This window comes from Pteropus medius, unplaced genomic scaffold (assembly GCF_902729225.1).
Source record: "Pteropus medius unplaced genomic scaffold, Ma_sr-lr_union100, whole genome shotgun sequence".
Taxonomy (NCBI): Eukaryota; Metazoa; Chordata; class Mammalia; order Chiroptera; family Pteropodidae; genus Pteropus; species Pteropus medius.
Window position 1 is genome coordinate 4,243,644 of NW_024347790.1, and position 19,644 is coordinate 4,263,287.

Sequence of the window (19,644 nt, forward strand, 5' to 3'; positions counted from 1 at the left end):
TAAAGCTTACACATATGATGGAATTGGAATCCAAGCTAGGAAAGAAATATTTTAAAAGGTTTATTATTATTATTTTTTTAATGTCCCTACTATTTAGAGGTCTGGGTTCCAATGCTATTCAAGTTAACATCGTACACTGAAGTCTTCATGAAAATAGAATAAACATTCCAAAAATAGTAACTGAATTTTATATATAGGCTAGACCCAAGTAAAAAATTTCAATTATGCTCTCTGTTATATTATTACAGAAGAATTAAACTACTAAGGCAAGAATGCATCATTTCTACAAATTGGTAAAAAGTGAATAAACTATATTTTTTGTCTGTTTAATGGTGGCACACTCTACATATTCTTTACTTTTTCACTAAATAACAATTTTGGACATCATTCCATATAGTACATAAATAGCTTCTGTGTTCATTTTTGTGGCTGCACAATAGCCATTGCAGAGAGAGACTATATTTTTTTTGATGAGTCCTCTATTAATGGACCTTCAGCTTGCTTCCAATTTTTTATTATTATAAATAATCCTACAGTGAATAACTTTATAAAGAAGTCATTTCACATAGATGTTCTTCCCTAGAAGCGGAGTTGCCGGATCAAAGAGTAGGTGTGTTTACGATTTTAATAGCTACAGATGTGGACAGATCTCCAACGGATAGAGATGCTGCTGCTAGTTATGAGGTCTGATCGTACTTTACGGGGTCACCATCATGAGTGTGGGCAAGCCTCAGGGAGCCCGCTGCCATGCTTGCATTTCATCTCCTCTGTCCCTCCCACAGGGGACGTGGTATATTTGTTCACAGTGAAGCACTCAGTGAGCTATTCTGTTTCTTTGCTGTGCCTCACCTTGCTTCACTCGTTACCAGTTTCTGAATTTCTCTATACTTCTTGGATTAACCATTCGATCTTATCTATTCATTCAGATTAGCCAGAGCTTGAAAAAGCATATCAGAGATCAAACTATACAGCACACATAACTGGTGACCCCTTGGGCAAGAATTCCACGTCAGACCCAGTTGGTTCTTGCAGTGCTGCCCCGTCTGTCCCTAATGCCTGGGTCCCGAGAGTTGCACTGTGCAGTTCGGTAGCCACTGTCATGCACACAGGTGGCCAGTAAGTACATGAAACATGGCTGGTTCCAACTGAGATGTGCTTTAAGAGTAAAATGCAGACTGGATCTCGAAGGCTTACCAGGAAAAAAATAAAATCTTTTATTCATTCATTCATTCATCCATTCATACATACATTCATTCATTTATTTATTTTTACTGATTACATGTTGAAATGATATTTTGGATATGTTAGGTTAAATAACATACCTTACTACAATTAAATTTACCTGTTTCTTTTTACTTTAAGATGGCAACAAGGAAATTTAAAAGTTTAAATGTATGTGGCTCACGTTTGTGGCTTGCGCTATCTTTCTATTGGACTGTGCTGCTCTCGAGCAATAAGCAGCTTTGTGTGGCTGCCACAGGGAGGTCCCCGTCACTGGTTGTTTTCGTATGCAAAAATATTCTTGAAGTTCATCTGTTCAGTTTTCCAAGTCCTGAGAATTTGCTGACATTATTTTCAGGTTCCTAGGCAGCAAGATTGAAAAATCCCACCAGAGGGCTCCAGAGGTTTATACAAATGTCTTTTTCCGTTCCTTCCCTTCCCTTCTCTCTCTCCCCGCCCCTTCTCTCTCTCTCTCTTTCCTTTTCCTTCATTTCATTCATTCCTTCCTTCATTTCCTTCCTTCATTCGCTATTCATTCATTTTCCTTTCAACTGTATTCATCTTCATTCCTTCCTTCATTCCTTCATTTTCATTCATTCATTCATTTCGGCTATTCATCCTTCATTCGGCCTGCTTTCTTATTCCTCTTATTCCTCTTGTTCTTGGCTTCACCCTTCTGTATTCCTCTTATTCTCATAGCAGCTATATATTTTCTTGTACCGGCATTTCTTTCCTTCCCTTCCTCCTTCCCTCTTTCTTTCCCTCTTTCCTTCCTTCCTTCCTTCTTTTCTTCTTTCCTTTTATTTTTGTAGCCGCTGGAAGTGTAGAGAATCTAAATTGTATTGAAGGAATAACATTTTTTAAAATATGCATTTTTATTACAAAAATACTGTGTTTGATTATAATAAAAATGCATATTTTTAATCATGACTGTCTGTTAACTTGAATGACTACTGTGCACAGAATCCTGGGCTTAAACAAAGATGGTGCAGATAGTTCCAGCCTTTAAGGGAAAATGGGACTGAAGTACCCTGTATTGAACATTTACTAAAGCAGCACAGTTGAGAACATTTAATATCAAATTTAAATGTATAAAATGACATTCATTGGGTAATATAGTCCTTCTTAAGCAAGGTATGTTGCCAAATTGCTGTTTGAAATAGTATCCATAAAATGGTAATAATAAGCTACAGTGTAGGCAATATAACTTTAATTCTTTTTCTCAACCAACATTCATTACACATACCATGTGCCAGGCCCGATGCCTGTTCTAGGGTCTCCAGGGATGAATATGGTGAATCTCTGCTTCCAATGTCATCACTCTCAATTTCCCCGGCTCATTACCATTATAGCATATTTTTGTAATGTATAATTGAGGTTATGAAATTTGACCGTAGCTATTAGTAGCAGTAACTAGGATACTGGCCACTATTACTGATTTGATTTAATAATAATCGTGTGGCAGCTGTAATTTCCAGTCACCTTATCTCAAATGTTTTTTAGTTCAGAACACAGTGAAGATGGGTATATAATATTAGTATTAATGTTATTTAAAATGCTTTACATATATAAATACTTTGGTTCTGGTGGCAAATTCAGGTTTTGCCTGAAACACTTCTGCATCTAATCTCTGCAATTTGCACAATATCATATGTTATCTCTTGGGAGTAAGTCAATGGTAATGGGTCAGTTCCGAGGGGCAGGTGGCAGTTCACACCGCTAAGGTTTCAGAGGCTCCTTGGTGGCCTTGCTGCCCCCACCCCACTTATTCTAGTCCTTGTTTCAATATCTCTTTCTCTTGCTTGCCTATTGGGTCTTGTTCCTCCTCTGAGGAATGACTGTTTCCCTGATGTCCGCAGAACTGAGGGGAATTGAAATCCTTTAAGGGATGTGTCACATGTCAAACTTTGTGTCTCCGGCATTTACATAACATACTTAGTACAGGTTTACTGATGACAAAATGCAGGTGAAATGAGACAATCTATTTGCCCTATTAGGAATAATTTTTTTTAAAGAAGTTTCCCTAGTCTTATTTTAAGATGAAAGATGGGTTCATATACTCTGTAGTCTGAAAGCAAACACAATCTTGTTTATCTTTTGTACCTATGTATGCCAAAAAAAGTAAAACAAACCTTCCCTTGATTGCATATAACTATGAACCGTTTTGTATATAGAATGATAAACATGTTACAATTAAAAAAATACAAAACATTTCTTTTTACATGTTTTCCAAACTATTTTTTTTTTTTTTTTTAGAAAGTGATGTGCCGACTAACTGTCCGAGTCAGTGGTGGCCATACACAGGTAACTGTTACAAAATTCACAGAGAGAAGAAAATCCAAAGAGATGCCTTGATGGCATGCAGGAAGGAAGGTGGCGACCTCGCAAGTATCCACACCATTGAGGAGTTTGACTTCATTATCTCCCAGCTGGGATATGGTACGCACTGACCCCGGTAACATGCTTGACCTGAGTCTTCCCCACTCTTTGCCATCCCCAGGAAAATTCATCATAATTGTTAAACCGAATAAGTTTGAATCGATAATTCCATCATCGATTTCATTAATTTAATAATAAATTATTAATCATGCCTACCGTGTAAACATCGTGTAGTACCCTAAAGAATTTTTATCCCTAGGAGATCATTTGTTTTCCTTTTCCTATGTCATTAATTAATGGATAGTTTTAAAAATATTTTTTTTTCTGCGTATAATCTGGATTCAGAGCAGTCTAACCTTAAACATGTCAATGTCAATAGCGTTTGGTTTTTTTGTAATTATTCGTGTGTGTGTGTGTGTGTGTGTGTGTGTATTTTCTTTTCTAAGGTCTATATTTTACCTCACAAGAAAGGTCTGAAACTGAACCATCACATACTTTGGATTTTATTTTCTTTATTAAGCCTAGATGCTGCTGCTAGAATGGTGAGCAGCGAAAGAAAGTATTTAGATGTGGGCCTCAACCTCTTAAAGAAATGTATGTCTCCATTTTAGGTACATGATTTAAGAAATATATAGAATAGTAACTAAAATACCGTTAAGTCTTCAAAATTGAAAAAAGCTTATTAAAAAAAAAAGTGGGTAAAAGGAGCTGGGGATGCTTATCCTGAAAGAGAAGTGAGGAAAAACCTAATGATAATGGGCCCTCTGCAGTGCTTGCTGATTAAATGATTATCATTTTCTGCTTCCACGGATGAGACTTGAATAGCTTGCAGCTGTTCATTTCCAGCAAGCAAAACAAGAGGAAATGGATGGTGGTGATGGTGGGGACTGCTTCCTGACGCGTACTGCCTGACAGTTGACGGGAGTGGGGGTAGGGAGGAGGGAAAAGTAATTGACGAAGAGATGAGAAAATTAGAGTAGCTTTGGAAAAAGATTTAAAAGATCCCCAAACACTACTACTCCTGGCACCTGTGTCAAATGGACTCTCTGCTTTACCTCGCTGAGTTTAGTAGGGCATGGAAATAGACTGCCGCAGCTTGCGAACGGTTTCTTGATTATTCTATGTTTACCCATCCTGGACAGTTCAGACTAGACAATGATAATGTAATCAGAACGGATATATCTGGATATTATCATGACGTGCAAGTCATGATACTTAGAGTAGGTGGTAAAGTTTGCATGTGAATGAGTGGGAAACAGATTCGTTAAGATGCTCTAGGGATAATATGCAAATTTTGTTCCACTTTATGTAATATAATATAGTAAGAAGAGAACTTTATATGTTTATTGCTATGGTTATTTTGGGAAGTTGGATGACAAAGGTTGCTTTTAAACTTAGCTTGAAAATTAGGGAATTTTCATTCTGTAAACATTCCTTTTTTATTATTGATAAAGATTTATTTAAAACAATAAAAATAATATTGATAAAGGTAAAGAAAAAATACCAAATTAAAATTATTATTTCTAAATCCAAAGCCTACAAAATCTTTTTTTTTTTTACCTAGCTGAGATACCTTTTATGTTAATCATGGAAATACAGTAGATAAATTGGGACCTGTCCACATAAATTATGACTACATTGACAAAGATAGTTTCCACGACTGATTTATAAAAATCAGCCTAACAATTTTACACTCACATCTTACATATTTCTGTGGGATCAAGACTGTGCTTAGGAATTACAAAAGGTAGAAGGGGAGAACAGTTTAGTGAGAAAAATGTTTATAGAAAACTCTTAATACTTTATTCTAATAGTGAGACTCGGGAGTTCGATTTTCATTAGTCTTAAACCTAATCCTTCAGAGGCACAGTAGGTCGTTTTGAAGCCTCTGTTGGCTGCTCAGAAAGATCACGATCTGCCAAATTAAGTGAAAGGACCAAGAGTCGTCCTGGCAATGTCATTCATGCTCTGCAGCTCTGGAAACATCTGCTGGGGCTGGCGCTGGGCCAGTCAGGGACTTCTCCAAAAGCAAACTTGAGTGACAACTTTAGGAGGAAGAGACTAAATCGTTTAGGGAAATTCCTATACAGTGGCATTTTCCTCGTTTTCTACTACAACATCATCTTTAAAATCCTTTGGCAAGTAATTTTATTTTACCGCTTAAAGACCATGAACCAGACATTCACGATGGAATTCTCAGGAGTGCAACTGAATAGATATCGAATTGGATATTCTTTCATTTTTTAAATTTTGGAATTCTGTGTTTTCAGGCATGAAATCCTAGGCCTTCTATTTTGTCCCATTTTAGTTATGGTATTTAGAATTCGTAGAATTGTAACTACTGATAATATCGATAATGCTCTTCATAGAATTTTAAAACTAAATGATCACATTTTATATACAGACCTAGTTGTTTTCGTTTTAACCTCTATTTTTTTTTTTCTCATATGTCACGGTAAAAATAATTTTGGGTTCATTTATATTTACAGACTAGTAAATAAGTGCCAAATGTCAGGACACAGCCTAATTCCTCAGTTTATGCTTCTTCTCACTGTATAGATCACTTTTACTTTTATTACAGTGATTGAGCTTTAATAGAAATACCTAAAACATTTTCTGTTAATGGCAGTCAGTAAAATAAAAGTGATTTTTAATACTTAGTATTTCAAAACATACACAAATAAGATTTAATAGTAGTCGAATAGAATTATATATAAATTAGCTGCCATGTTACCAACACAGTCAGTGCAGTTGGTATGAAAGGTTATTTCAAACAGAAAAGACACTTCACAAGATAGAAGGTCATGATAGACGCCCCTCAATGTTACTTTTTGCAACTCTCAGGAGACGTCGTTTGCTGTAGCACAACCGAGGAATATGGTCACATTCACAATGTAAAGACTACATTATACAATTAACCTAAAATTGACAAAACGCGTAGTTCTCAGTCTGTAGCATTGAGTAGATCAGATTAACACTCAGTAGGATGGGCTTTTGTGATAGGTATCACGTCGACAGAGTAGAACTGTCGTTCCTAAAGCAGAGGGCCTTCCTTTCCTGATCACTTCCTGATTCTTGGAAAGAAAACTGTGTAAATCACTTTTGTGTTCTTCTTCTTGTTTAGAGCCAAACGATGAATTATGGATTGGCTTAAATGACATCAAGATTCAAATGTACTTTGAATGGAGTGATGGGACCCCTGTAACATTTACCAAATGGCTTCGTGGAGAACCAAGCCATGAAAACAACAGGCAGGAAGACTGCACTGTGATGAAAGGCAAGGTGAGACACCTTTAATGACTGACCGCTAGCAAGGCCACAGGGAATCTTTCCCACCTATTTCATGTGGTGGTTTAGATCGTTTCTAATCTAGGTTAAATCGTCATAGGTCAAGGTGGAACTAAAACTCAAATTCATCTTCTTGAATCTGAATCTGACGGCTGTCGAGCGAAGTCAAATTTTCAAGAGTCCCAGAAAAGCAACAGACAGAGACTTTGGAGTCCAGGATGAAATTAACCAATAACTAATAATCACATATTGTTCCTGTGCTGGATTCTGGTCCCATGGCCTGCAATCTGTGCTAGGAGAGCTACACTATTTTTTATTTTATTTTATTTTTTAAGGTTACATGGAAGTGCCAAATATGAAAAGATTTCTTCCATACCCTAAATACGACTTTAGCAACTGAAGAATATCATCAGATTATCTTTTGTTGATAGATGATGAGCGTGGTGCTTCAGAAGCAAGGTTTTGATGTGAGAATTCTTTCCTCATTGCAAAATGGGAAAAATAATTGTACTTAGCTCACATGGTGTGTGTAAGGATTAAGTGGGTTTATACAGACAATGTGCACGGTGCTTGCCCCAAACTTTTTCAATAAGTATGAGCTACTACTTTCTTCATCGTAATTGCTTTTATTGCAATTAATTGAAAGCTTAAGTAGAGAGTAGGTGTAAACTATCAAAAGAATAGGCAGAGGTGTGTCCTGGGAAGAGGAAACCAGAAAGCATCATCCATGTCAAGAACCGAAAGGATCGTATGGCTGAAATGCATAGAGGTAGAGAAAGAAAGGTGGGTCCGAACTGTTGCGTTGAGGTTGAGAAAACATGTATTAGCCTGGAAGTGGGGAGACCAGATCTGCCCTTTGTGAGTCTTAATGCGGCAGAAGGAAAGAGAAGCAGACTGCAGTGGGTTGAGACCGAGTGAGAGATGAGGAATTAGAGGTAGACAATGCAGAAATACATTTTCCAAGGTGTTTAGTAGTTAAGGGAAGGAGAAGAGAGGTCGTTTTAACGTGAAATATCTAAGAAAGGGAGAGAGAGGATAGAATTGGAAGCAGAGTGAAAGGTGGAGTCTTAGATCCAGGAGGACACTGAGCAATAGAAGTTGGAAAGGGAGGAGAGGTGCCTAGTTTCAGGTATGTGTTCAAGTTTGGTGTGTTGGGTAAGGGAATTTTTCCTGGATGACTTTACATGTACTTGGTTAACTTGAAAACAGCTGACTGCAGAGGCTGTGTGCAAAACAGCTCTTGGCACCATCTCACTTCCGGGCTTGCAAGCAATTTTAATTTCTCTCTAGATCCCTCTAAATAGTGGCTTGAACAGCTAAGACAACAACACATTGGGACTACAATCTCCTTTAACGTCTTTGTAGCAAGAGACAGATTTGTTGTTTACTTACAAAATGTCAATTTACCTTTGCTTTTCATAGATACTATTGTTTCTTAATAACCTCAAATCTTTGTTTCCCTTTTGGAGGCACAATTGCAAGAAAATAGCATCGAAGTCAAACTGATCATCATTAAGTTTTTCCTCTTTGCTTTCTGCAGGATGGGTACTGGGCAGATCGGGCCTGCGAGCATCCGCTTAATTACATCTGTAAGATGAAATCACAAGCCCAAGGCTCAGAAATCGTGGAAGTAGAATCAGGCTGCCAGAAAGTGAGTATAGAATGTACACAATGATTCCAGACCAGCAAATAATATATAATATACTTGGCTTTAATTTTTTCGCTTGTGAAAGTACTCTATTATTTATTGTCGTAGCCAAACGTTTCAACTGTTTAAACATTCAACGGTTTATTGTTAGTGTTTTGTCTCATCGTTCTCCCTAAAGACTTCTTCAGGTGTTCTCAGCAGGTAACATGGAGTATATGTGGTCAGTAACTCCTTGCAGAATTGTCATGGGAATGGGAGGAAAGAGGACAGGGAATAAAATGACACAGCGAATGAAGCCCGGAGAGAGTAATGAGATTAAGGCAGGTCATGGGTCAAGGGGTCATCTGTGAGTTACTGATCGTCTATGACTCTATGGGTCGCCAAGGACATTTCTGGTAGATGACCTTAAGTTGCAGATAGCAAACGATCCTTAGTTATTTTTATCATTTATGCCATTTCTGATGAGCCTACTTCTGGAGGGGGTTCTTCTCAGTAGATCACTGCAATGGGAGGCAGGAGATACGAACTCTAGCTGGTCGGGGCCAGCTGTCACTCCCTTAAACTGAATAAAGCCATACGCTCCTGCCATGTGACAGCCTCACCTGCATGATGGTTAGTAATACTTCCCTGCAGGTCTTACATTTCTGTGAGGTTAAAGTAAATGATCTCTGTGAAACAATTTCTAAAAGCATAAAGAACTACAAAATCCAGGGTGTACGGTTATTATTCTGTTTGAAGATGAGCTCTGTTGCTCATCTTCTGCTTTTTTTTTTCCTTACTCATGTCTCTTGGATAAAAATAAAGTAGAATCAAATTTTCTTTCCAAGAGTCTCCTGTTGTGATCAAATCATCTTATAACAAACATCAGCGGGTTGAGAATTCATGAAACAATTTAATACTCTACAAAAAAAAAAAAAAAACCATAAAGAAACATGGGGCAGATACAGAAAATCACAGGCTGTTAGAGGAATAAAGGATCCTAATGATGATCAAAATTCCTCTTTCAATTTTTACATTCTGGAAATTTCAGTTAAGAGAGCAATGACTTCCTTAGAGTCATGTAGAGGCAAGACTGGAACACAGTACCCTGTCACCAGGTCACTATGCTTTCATTACTAATTTCAATCCCAGTATACTTATGTATTCTTTGCCTAATCATATGCATATATAGGAGATTATATTATTGTAACTTTCTATAAATGACAAACGATCCTTTAATTTTATTGCAGCGAAAGTTATACATTACAACGAAAGTTATACTATACATAATCTATTGATTGTAGATCTGATATAATGCAATTTAATCATTATAATGGTAATAGGAAAATATTTCAATAAGAAAAAGCAACCGTTTGTCAAGTACAGTTATTATGATCTCATTGCTTTTAAAAGATAAATATTATATTCTTAATTAGATAGAAGAGGAAACTGACATTCAGAGACATTAAGTAATTTGGCCAGTTTAAAAGCACCTGCTCTAGGCAGTGACTTCCTCAAAGAGCCGAGAAGACTAGGAAACAAAAATCCACTGACTAGCAAAGGAAAACAATAAGACCGTTTTTTTTCTGGGTCTGGGCACTTAGTGGTGTAGGGGTCTTTTTGAGAATTTAGAACTGTGGGCCTGTTGTCTTACTGTTTGGGATCCAGTTTTCAATTTATTGCTCACCTATGTGGGAAATTTGGAGTTAAGAAATTAACATAAAGTCCTCCTGAGTTGCTAATATTCCAGGATGTCTGACAGGTGCAAATGTAAATTCTCTTTATACAGCAGTCCCCTTTTCCAGGCTGACTAGGAACCCCGCAGATGAGTTGGAAATCCAAAATTATAGAACATACCACTAGGAGCTTTAGATGATGAGATTAGTGTATATGACATCAAAATGAATGTATTTTAAAATACTTATAGAAATGAAAGATGTAATTGAAACCATGAACAGCCACCGAGTTTTATGTAGTGTTTTTATCATGATTCAATTCTAAATATTTTCAATTTCTGTTAAGATTTCTTTGACCTATGATGTGTATGTGTGTGTGTGTGTGTGTGTGTGTGTTGTGTTTAGTGATGAGGTTTTAGTGGTAGTGATGATGGTTTTGGTGGTTTTTTAGTTTCTAAATAAATGGGAAGTGCTATTTTAATTTCTCTGCATTGAGATCATATAAGTCTTTATTTTTTGTTGAGATTTCCTTTATGGTCTAGTTCATAGTTTTTATAAATATTTCACGTGAGCTTGAAGGGATGATCTATGATAATCGGGTTTAGGAGTATATGTGTGCTGACTAGGTAAAATAAAGCAATTATTCAGATAGTCTGTGTTCCTAATATTTTATCTGCTTGACAAAATATTCTTATAATTCTGTAAATTTTTTCATTATATACTTTGATCAGTGTTACACCTTCATGATGAATCAGTCCTTTATGTAATTTCTTTATTTATAATCATGCTTTTTTTACACCATAAAGTCCATTTTAAATAATATTAATATTGCCACAAAAGTTATCTTTTGCTTGGTATTTCTCTAGAACCTCCTTTTCCAACTGATTGCTTTTAATATTCTATGTCATTATATTATAGAGCTTTAAGAATATAATGACATAGAATGATTAAAAGCAATCAGTTGGAAAAGGAGGTTTCCTTAAATAATTTCCTTAAATGCATATATATTTAAAATTTTAAATGCATAGATATATATATATATATATAAATATATTTAAAATTTTAATCTTATTTAAGGCACTCTGGCTTTTAATGGGCAAACATGGGTTTAGATTTGTTTTGCCTACTGATATATTTGGATTAATGTCTACCATTTATTTTGCACTTTATTTTGTTTATCATTCTGTTTTCTTTTTTTCTCATTTGCTGCAGTCCACTGGTTCAATATCTTTATGTCGTTTTTCTCCTCCACACTTTAGGGAATTATACATTCTACTTCTGTTTTTTAAATGATTAACCTTATGTTTTTAACATGCATTCCTGACTTGAAGTTAATCACTCTCTCTGCTTCCTGAACAAAATGGAGATTACTATTCCACATTAGACATTAAAAAAAAATAATGTTAGACTCATAATAAGTGGAAAAAAAGAGTACAGAGAATTCCCCTTTATCATTTACTCTGCTTCCTCCAGCAATAACATCTTATCTAACTAGAGTACATTATCTCAACCAGGTAATTGACATGGGTACAATATCAGTAACTAAACTACAGATCTTATTCATATTCCATTCTTTAACTTACCACCCCAAAATTGTTATTTTTGCTATTTGTACAGGCAATTAGACCTGGATTACTAAGACATTTATTGACTTCTTTGCTCAGCGTACACTTACTTGTAGCTCACTCATTCCTCCTGACTTAAAAATCTTCCTCGCCAACGTAAATCTTTGAGCAGTTCTTTCACTGGTAGTCTAGGAGAGGAAAACTGTCTTGTCCTTAAAAATGTCTTGAATTTATCCTCATCCTGCATAATAATTTAGGTAGATCATTTCAGAATTCCAGATTGACAGCTGTTTTCTGAAAATACTATGTATTATGTCATTTTCTCCTGGCTTTTAATTTAGCCATTAAAATTCCTGTTATTAGAGTAATCCTTCTTTTTTTAAAATGGATCCTCTATATTTTCTCTCTGATTGATTTTAAGATCTTCTCATTGTCTTTGTCATTCTGCAGGCTTAGTACAATGTGTTGAGTCGGATTGGTTTTATTGGTTCCGTCTGGTACTCAATATGCCTCTTCGTTTTGAGGACTAGTATCTTTCAATTCTTAAAAATTATAAGTCAATAATTTGGTGTTTCTAAAATTTATCTCAGATGGATGCTCTCATTCATTCTATTTTCAATCAACATGTTTTTGTAACCTCCTTTCATATTTTCATTCCTCTGCTACATTCATCAGTTTACTAATCTCTCTGAAACCTTACTTTCTACATTTAATGTGGCCATTAAGTTTTTAACCTTATATTTTTCTTTTCTTGAAATTCTGGGTTTTTTTTGTGTGTGTGTGTTAATACCCTCTTGTTCATAGCATTTTGAGTTTTCATTACTGATTCTATTTCTTCTTTTGTCATTTAAACAATCTCAAATGTGCTGATTTTTATATTTCCCAGATTGTTTTATTATGTCATATTGTTAACTCTCACTTAAAATAAGGCTTTTTTTTCATATGGTTTATAAATTTTGATTGCAAATTAGTTCCCTCCCTATCCCCACCCCAACCCTCAAATGTCATACACTTACATGACCTCTGTTGTGGAAATATATCTGTTGGGTGGTTTTGCATTTTACTTCTCTGAATCCTTTTATAAACTAAAATTTTTTCTTTTATTCTTTTTTTTTTTTTTTTATGGCTATGAATTCTCAAACAACATGGATAATGGATAGTGTAAAGTTGGGACTGGCACCCATCTGTGGCCCAGATTTGGTATTGATTTTCAAACAGAAGAATTTTTTTCCCATACCCAGAACCCCAGGCAAATGACAGGAATCTCTGTCATTTCCCGGTTCTGTGGGTCGAGTTTCCTTGCTCTCCTTCCACAGTGGGGCTACCTTTAATGAGCATCATCTTTATGCAAGGATTTCAGTTCTATCTCCTTGCCTCAGGTAGTCTGTTGGCCAACTGCCTGATCTGCATGAACATTAATGCCCAGCCCCTGGACCCCAGGACCTTAATCTAGGTCTGATATACCCTGAGCAACCACAGTCTCAGTTGGTACATTTTCCGTTCCAGCTTTTAGTTTTCTACTTATTTTTGGTACCTGGAGGTTTTCCCTTTTTTCTCTCAAACTCTAGTAGGGATATTTTGTCTTATTGTTATGTTTTTATTTAGCATTTCTGTGCGTTTGAAGTATGGGAGGGGAACCATGCCAAATCATGTTGCCATAAGTTTGATAATACTCTCCGATGACCAGATGATATAGCTTTATACTCATCACCTACTGTTGGCCACAATAGGCAATAAGCCTTGCTATTCTGCAAATGTTTCCTGTGTCTACCTATTCTAAAACCAAAATCTTAGCCATTATGTTGTTTCCTCAGTAAATATTTCATAAATCATTTTGTTGGAGGATGCCTCAAAAGTGGAGAGAATGACTGACCCCCACCCATTTTGTATCATGATTTGTCATACGAGGAATGATGTACTACTGTTTTCTTTATTCATATAAATGATTTTCATTGCACTTCAAAATTCAGATTTGAGTTCTTTAGACACTTCTCTTGTTTATCAATTTGTTTTTATGATAAAGAGATTATTAAAATAAGATTATCTAACAAATATGTCTATTAATCTGCCTGATAACATTAAACAGGGCTGGAAAAGATATGGCTTCTACTGCTACATGATTGGACACACGCTTTCAACATTTACAGAAGCAAACCAAACCTGTGTGAATGAGAAGGCTTACCTAACAACTATTGAAGACAGGTACGCAACGATTTTAATTTTATTTTAAAATGTCAAATAATGGAAAGTTTTCAGAAAAACCTAAGTATCAATGTGTTCTAAATTTCTGAGTACATTTCATGCAATTATGACACATGGTTTGTAAAAACAGAAGCATTAAAAATCACATTATCTGAATTCTTCATTACAAACACTATAAAATATTTTTTACTTTTAGTACTATAAAGCAATATTCAGAACTATTTACTAATAACCTAGTAAATATAGTTTATAGGCCTAACTTTTTTCTATGTCAATTTTTTGAAGCAGAAAAAGTAAGTTTTTCAGCTCAGAATTCCCACTTTCTATCTTTACCATTTTTTTCCACCAAAAAAGAGGACAGAGAGATTTATTAAATATCTTATTTTTTCCGTTCTTGCATTTTTTTCCTTATTCTTTGCTAGGTTTACTAGACCTATAGGTCAAGAAAATCACATGGTTATAGTGGATTTTGTGTAAAATTTGACCTGTAGGATCCCATCCTTTTGTTTTTTTTTCTCTTTTATTTTCTTATTTTTATTTATTTATATATTTTTAGGCGAGGCAACCCTTGATTGACCTCACGGATTGCAAGGATCTTGCCAGCTTACAATCCCTTATTTATTTTTTAATTTTTTAAAATTTTTTGTGCCTATAGCACCTGGTCTTCTTAGGTGATCTCCCATCCAAGTACTAACCAGGCCTGACCTGCTTATCTTCTGAGATCAGACGAGATCAGGCTTGTTCAGGGTAGCATGCCTGTAGACTGAGTCTCATCCTTTAAAAAAATTTTAGTATTTACTTATTTTCCCTCTACTCTTTGCAAAGCACTGGAATAGGCTCAGGAGAAACTCAAAAGAAATTTTAAATGTCCATTCCATTTTCAGTAAAAAGGTAAAATGTTATTGAGTTTTAGTACAATTAGTTATATTTGTTGGCTTTTCGAGGGAGAGCCAATACAATATAGAGAATGCTATTGATATTAACAATCCTTTATAAAATGAAAGATATCATAGAATTTGTATAGTTTTTATAAAAGAACTTATATTTAAACCCACATCCTTCTTTCATGTACAATTAAATATCTAATATATTGTAAGACCCTGATATAATGCTAGCATCTGAAAATCAAAACGTAGATAACTTTTTATCTTACGACAAGGAATTGTGTTCTTATATGTACGTCATTGATCTTTTGGTCTATTGGAGCAGAGATTTCCTTGTATTTTATATTTTAGGTTTGATTTTTCTTTATGTGTTTTCTATGGTATTTATATTCAGGAGCTCACTAACTCTATGGTTCAATTTGGTTTTTAGACATTTAAGAAAAATTGAGTTTGGCAGTTTTAATTTTGTTTGCTCAGTTTGGGGAAAGAAATTATTCAGACTAGGATCAAGCAAATGTTGTATTATTGTAGCTTTCTCCACACCTCACTTTGTTTTAGAAATTTTGGACACCACTATGCTTTTGCTCTATAGAGAGATTTTTGTTCATGTTGCTGCCTCATTGTCTGATGTTTGTCAATTAAGACAAGCTTGGTTCCTTTACTAACCAAACTATATTATTACCAGATTATGCCAAATACAGAGTTGAGACCCAAAGGGAGAAAAAAATGTTTAACTTGTGATTCTGTTCCCATTCTCTCTAGAGGTTGAATCTCTGCTTCTGTACATTTCTTGATGATTTTCATCTTTGTTTCTGAGCTGAGATACGAGAATGAAATTGAAAGGAAAATTCACACAGATTTGTATTATCTTTTATAATGTGACAGCCTCTCAACTTACTCAGCCAAAAATTGTGTAGAGCATTTGAAATATATGAAAAGTAGACTGATTTTTTAAACAATGTATTTTAAAATGCTGTAGTTTTTTCCTTTTCATTTTCAGAATTTTATTACATTTTGAGGAGTAGAGGAGCTGGTGAGGACTAGAGAGAGATGATTTGAGTATATTTGAATGATTTTATTCACTCACTTATAAGGTATTTTTTCTTCGTAAGATCACATTTCCTTAGTGAAAATTTGCATAATATAAAAGACACATAAATATAACACAGTCTGTTTGAGTTACCCACTATATCATAGCTCAAACATAGAAATGAGATACTTCTCATTTGATAATTAGAAAAATTTACATAAATATTTCTAAAATTTATTTTATTTTATTTATTTCATTCTTGTTGTTTTTTAGGTATGAACAAGCCTTTCTGACTAGTTGGGTTGGATTGAGGCCTGAAAGATATTTTTGGACTGGACTTTCAGATGTACAAAACAGAGGGACCTTTCAGTGGACCATTGAGGAAGAGGTTCAGTTCACTCACTGGAACTCAGGCATGCCAGGTGTGTGCAGTGGTTGGGTCTGTGGACACCATTCACCTTGGACGTCCATCGGGCAAAGCCTGTTACTCCTCCATGCACCTCACCAAAGAGACTGTGTCAATGAATTGTGCTTTCGGTATTTATATTCCATTCTCTTGGTTTTTTGTTTTTCTTTTTAAAAAAGATTTCCAATTAGTTTGCAGTGGTCTTAAGAAAACAAGGAAGAGAAAATCACCAGGTCATCTGGTACTGCTCTATTTAAAAAGCATTTATGAAATCTAATCTGGTCCCAAGTGTTCCAAATAGTTAACTTATTTCTTAAACTTCAAACTATACTAAAGGGATATAAAACTTTTCAGTGCAGCTACGAATGGAAATATTACTGTGCTTGAGTTAGCGGAGCGAGAGACAGTGCTTACGTGGAACTCATTATTTCTATATCGTGTACGTGCTACCTTGTTTAGTCCTTTATATGTGCTGGATTTTATTTTATCCTTATAAGAAATCTGCAAGGTAAGTTTAAGTATCTTCATTTTAAATATGTGGAAACAGGAAATCAGAAATATTTCTGTGAGTGGAAAGTGTCGGACTATGGATTTAGACTAATCTGTGTAATTCCCAAATCTGTGCTATTTGCATTAACATCACCATGTCTCCCTATAAATTTTTATTTGCTTCCTTAGTAAGTCATTTCTGAAATAGCCTCTGAAAGATTCTTTGCCTTCTTTATACACGGTATCATAGCACATGATATTATTCAGTGTGACAACCACCAGGAAATTCAACATTTGTTATAGCAAATGTTTCATTGTGTTTGGGCAAAAAGCTAAAGAAGGGATAATAACTTAAGTGTATGAATTTGCTACTTCACCTAACAAATCTAAATCTTCAGGAGTTCTTTTAATTTGTATTCTCAGCTCTCGATAAGGAAAACAGATCGGTAATTTTGATGGTACGATTCTTATTTAATTATTGAATGTTCTGAAAAACAGTAAGATTTCAGTTCATTTTTAAATGACTAGGCAATATATTTAGAGCTAAGTGCACACTTTAAAAAAACATTGGTAGAAGTGATGATTCTTACTGTCTAGGACAAACTCCTTAATTTTGTTTGTGTTGTTCATTCAGTAGTAGGATTCTGAGAGATTAATCAGGAAATATCCTTAGAAAATACAAAGAGAAGAAACAGGAACGAGAAGAAATCAAGGATCATAATGAAAATATTTTGGAAAAAATATACCTCCTCAGAACTTTGAGAGTTTTTCTAAACACCTACTCTCCTTTAAAGGAATAATAATAAAAAATGACCTCATCTTAGCAGCAAGGAATCTTAATGTTTTCAAAGCTCCATCTTAATTAATTACTATTTGGAAATAATCATGACTGTAAAACAGAATTATAAACTATTAAGCTTAGTAGAGTCCTTATTTTATTTTACGTACTTTTTTATCCATGAAAAAATTTATTACAATCCTGTAAATAGGTAGAGGTATTGGCATTTTAAAATGAGTCAGTAGGTTCAGAGTGATTAACTAAACTAAAATCTTTGGTTCAAGTGTATCTATCTCACTTATTGGAGTCTGTGAAGAACTTCTGTTTTGGGGGACCTATATGCACCCTAGGAGGGGGGAAAAAAGAATCTTAATTTTTTTTTAAAAAAAAGAGAGAAATGTTCAACCACTATTTTTGCCGTTATGGTAGATTTTATTATACTAAAATCGTTGTATCATTTAATATCTATATGGGGGGCCCTCCGCCAGATGTTAGAAATGCAAAAATTTATCAAAATCCTGATCTTTGAGATCATAATTTGGCTGGGGACATAGGCTACACAAATCAAAGGTTTAAACAGGAATTTTGCATCGCGTGTAGATTTGACCACACAGTTTGACCCTCAGGTTTGAATGCGCTCCTGTGCGCATGGGCAGCCTTCAGCAGCACCTATTGAGTGAACTCTATGTATTTAATGCAGGGCGAAAAGCAGGGTGTGTTGCCATGAGAACTGGGGTTGCAGGGGGCCTGTGGGATGTTTTGAGATGTGAAGAAAAGGCAAAATTTGTGTGCAAACACTGGGCAGAAGGAGTAACTCGCCCACCAGAGCCCACAACAACGCCCGAACCCAAATGTCCAGAGGATTGGGGCTCCTCCACTAAAACAAGCTTGTGTTTCAAGGTAAGTCACCATCGCTAAGCTAGTAGAGAATGTGGACTGTGCTTTAGCTAAGGAATTAAAACAAACTAAACCAAAACCTGCTATGCCTGGGCTCCCCGTGTAGAAATTCTGCTTTTATTGATCGGGAAGGGGTACAGAGCTCTCCTTGGGTGGATACTAGTGACTCGTTGCATTTAGACCAACAAACATAATGGACAACACAAATATAGATCACAGCAGCCTTTCTTCTCGTGCTTTGCATGCTTTGCATTCAATACCTGCCGCTCTGTATGTCCCTTCTCTCCCAGGCTATCAGGCCCTAGACTGAGCTCGCATTTCTTTTTATCGTATTGAAAATTTCTTCTTCCCCTCATTCTCTCTACGTCTCTTTTTCCGCTCTTTTCTTAGAGCCCAAGCTTTTAGTTAATGGACCTGATAAACAAATCTGCAATAATGCCACATGGGTATCCTGGAGATAATGCTCCATTGTTATGATTTAGGCTCTGATTATTAGGCTTAATGGAAGGCACTGCTAAGTAGGGGCACATGGCCATTCAGTGCTCTTTAAGTGACGATGTGATATTCTGCTATTATTTTATATAGTCCTAGGCTGGACCATCCATTTTCTCCTAACGCAATCAAGTTCATCCAAACAAATAAACAAACAAAAACGCCAACGAATTCAGCATTGGGCCTTTTTTTCCCCATCTTGTAAGTCATATCTTTTCTAGAGAAGGTGAGATTTAGCCAAATACAAAAATGTACTTATCTGTTGCTTAATAATACTATTCCCTAAAAGTCCTGCTCTTAGGAGCTCTGTTATTCAATCACTTCAGAAGTATATGGCTATGGCATGCCTTCCAGCAAGGTCAATGAAGAACTTGAATTACTAATGTGTATCTGAATGAGGTGGCTTAATCTCAAAGTTGATGTGTGATAAACAAGTTGGGTGTAAAACTCCCCTTAGCAGCAATAGAGCCTGACGAACTGTTCAATCCAGAATAGCCAGTCTGGGCTAGAAGCGTAATTTCTATCGAAAGGAATGTATTGAACTTAGAGAAGAGAGGATTTTATAAAAGACCAACACAAAGCAAATCAGGAATTTATTGTTGCCTCCCAGTACTTTTGAGTTCTACAGAAAGGCCAGGTTTATCCTATAAATAGCCATTCCCCTGAGGGTGGTAGGCTTTGGGGATTTGTTGTAGGACTTCGAGAGAAAC

General features: G+C 35.5%; 1 protein-coding gene and 1 pseudogene across 1 annotated transcript in view; one reads left to right on the forward strand and one right to left on the reverse strand.

Moving 5' to 3' along the window:
* Positions 1-19,644, forward strand: part of MRC1 (mannose receptor C-type 1) — a 77,129-nt gene that overhangs the window by 25,506 nt on the left and 31,979 nt on the right. The window contains exons 7-12 of the mRNA XM_039877496.1: positions 3,478-3,660; positions 6,725-6,882; positions 8,429-8,539; positions 13,843-13,958; positions 16,146-16,294; positions 18,246-18,445. Coding sequence (XP_039733430.1) covers positions 3,478-3,660; positions 6,725-6,882; positions 8,429-8,539; positions 13,843-13,958; positions 16,146-16,294; positions 18,246-18,445 — 917 coding nt within the window. The remainder of the gene's footprint in view (positions 1-3,477; positions 3,661-6,724; positions 6,883-8,428; positions 8,540-13,842; positions 13,959-16,145; positions 16,295-18,245; positions 18,446-19,644) is intronic.
* On the reverse strand, positions 14,605-14,722 carry LOC120614729 (uncharacterized; annotated as a pseudogene).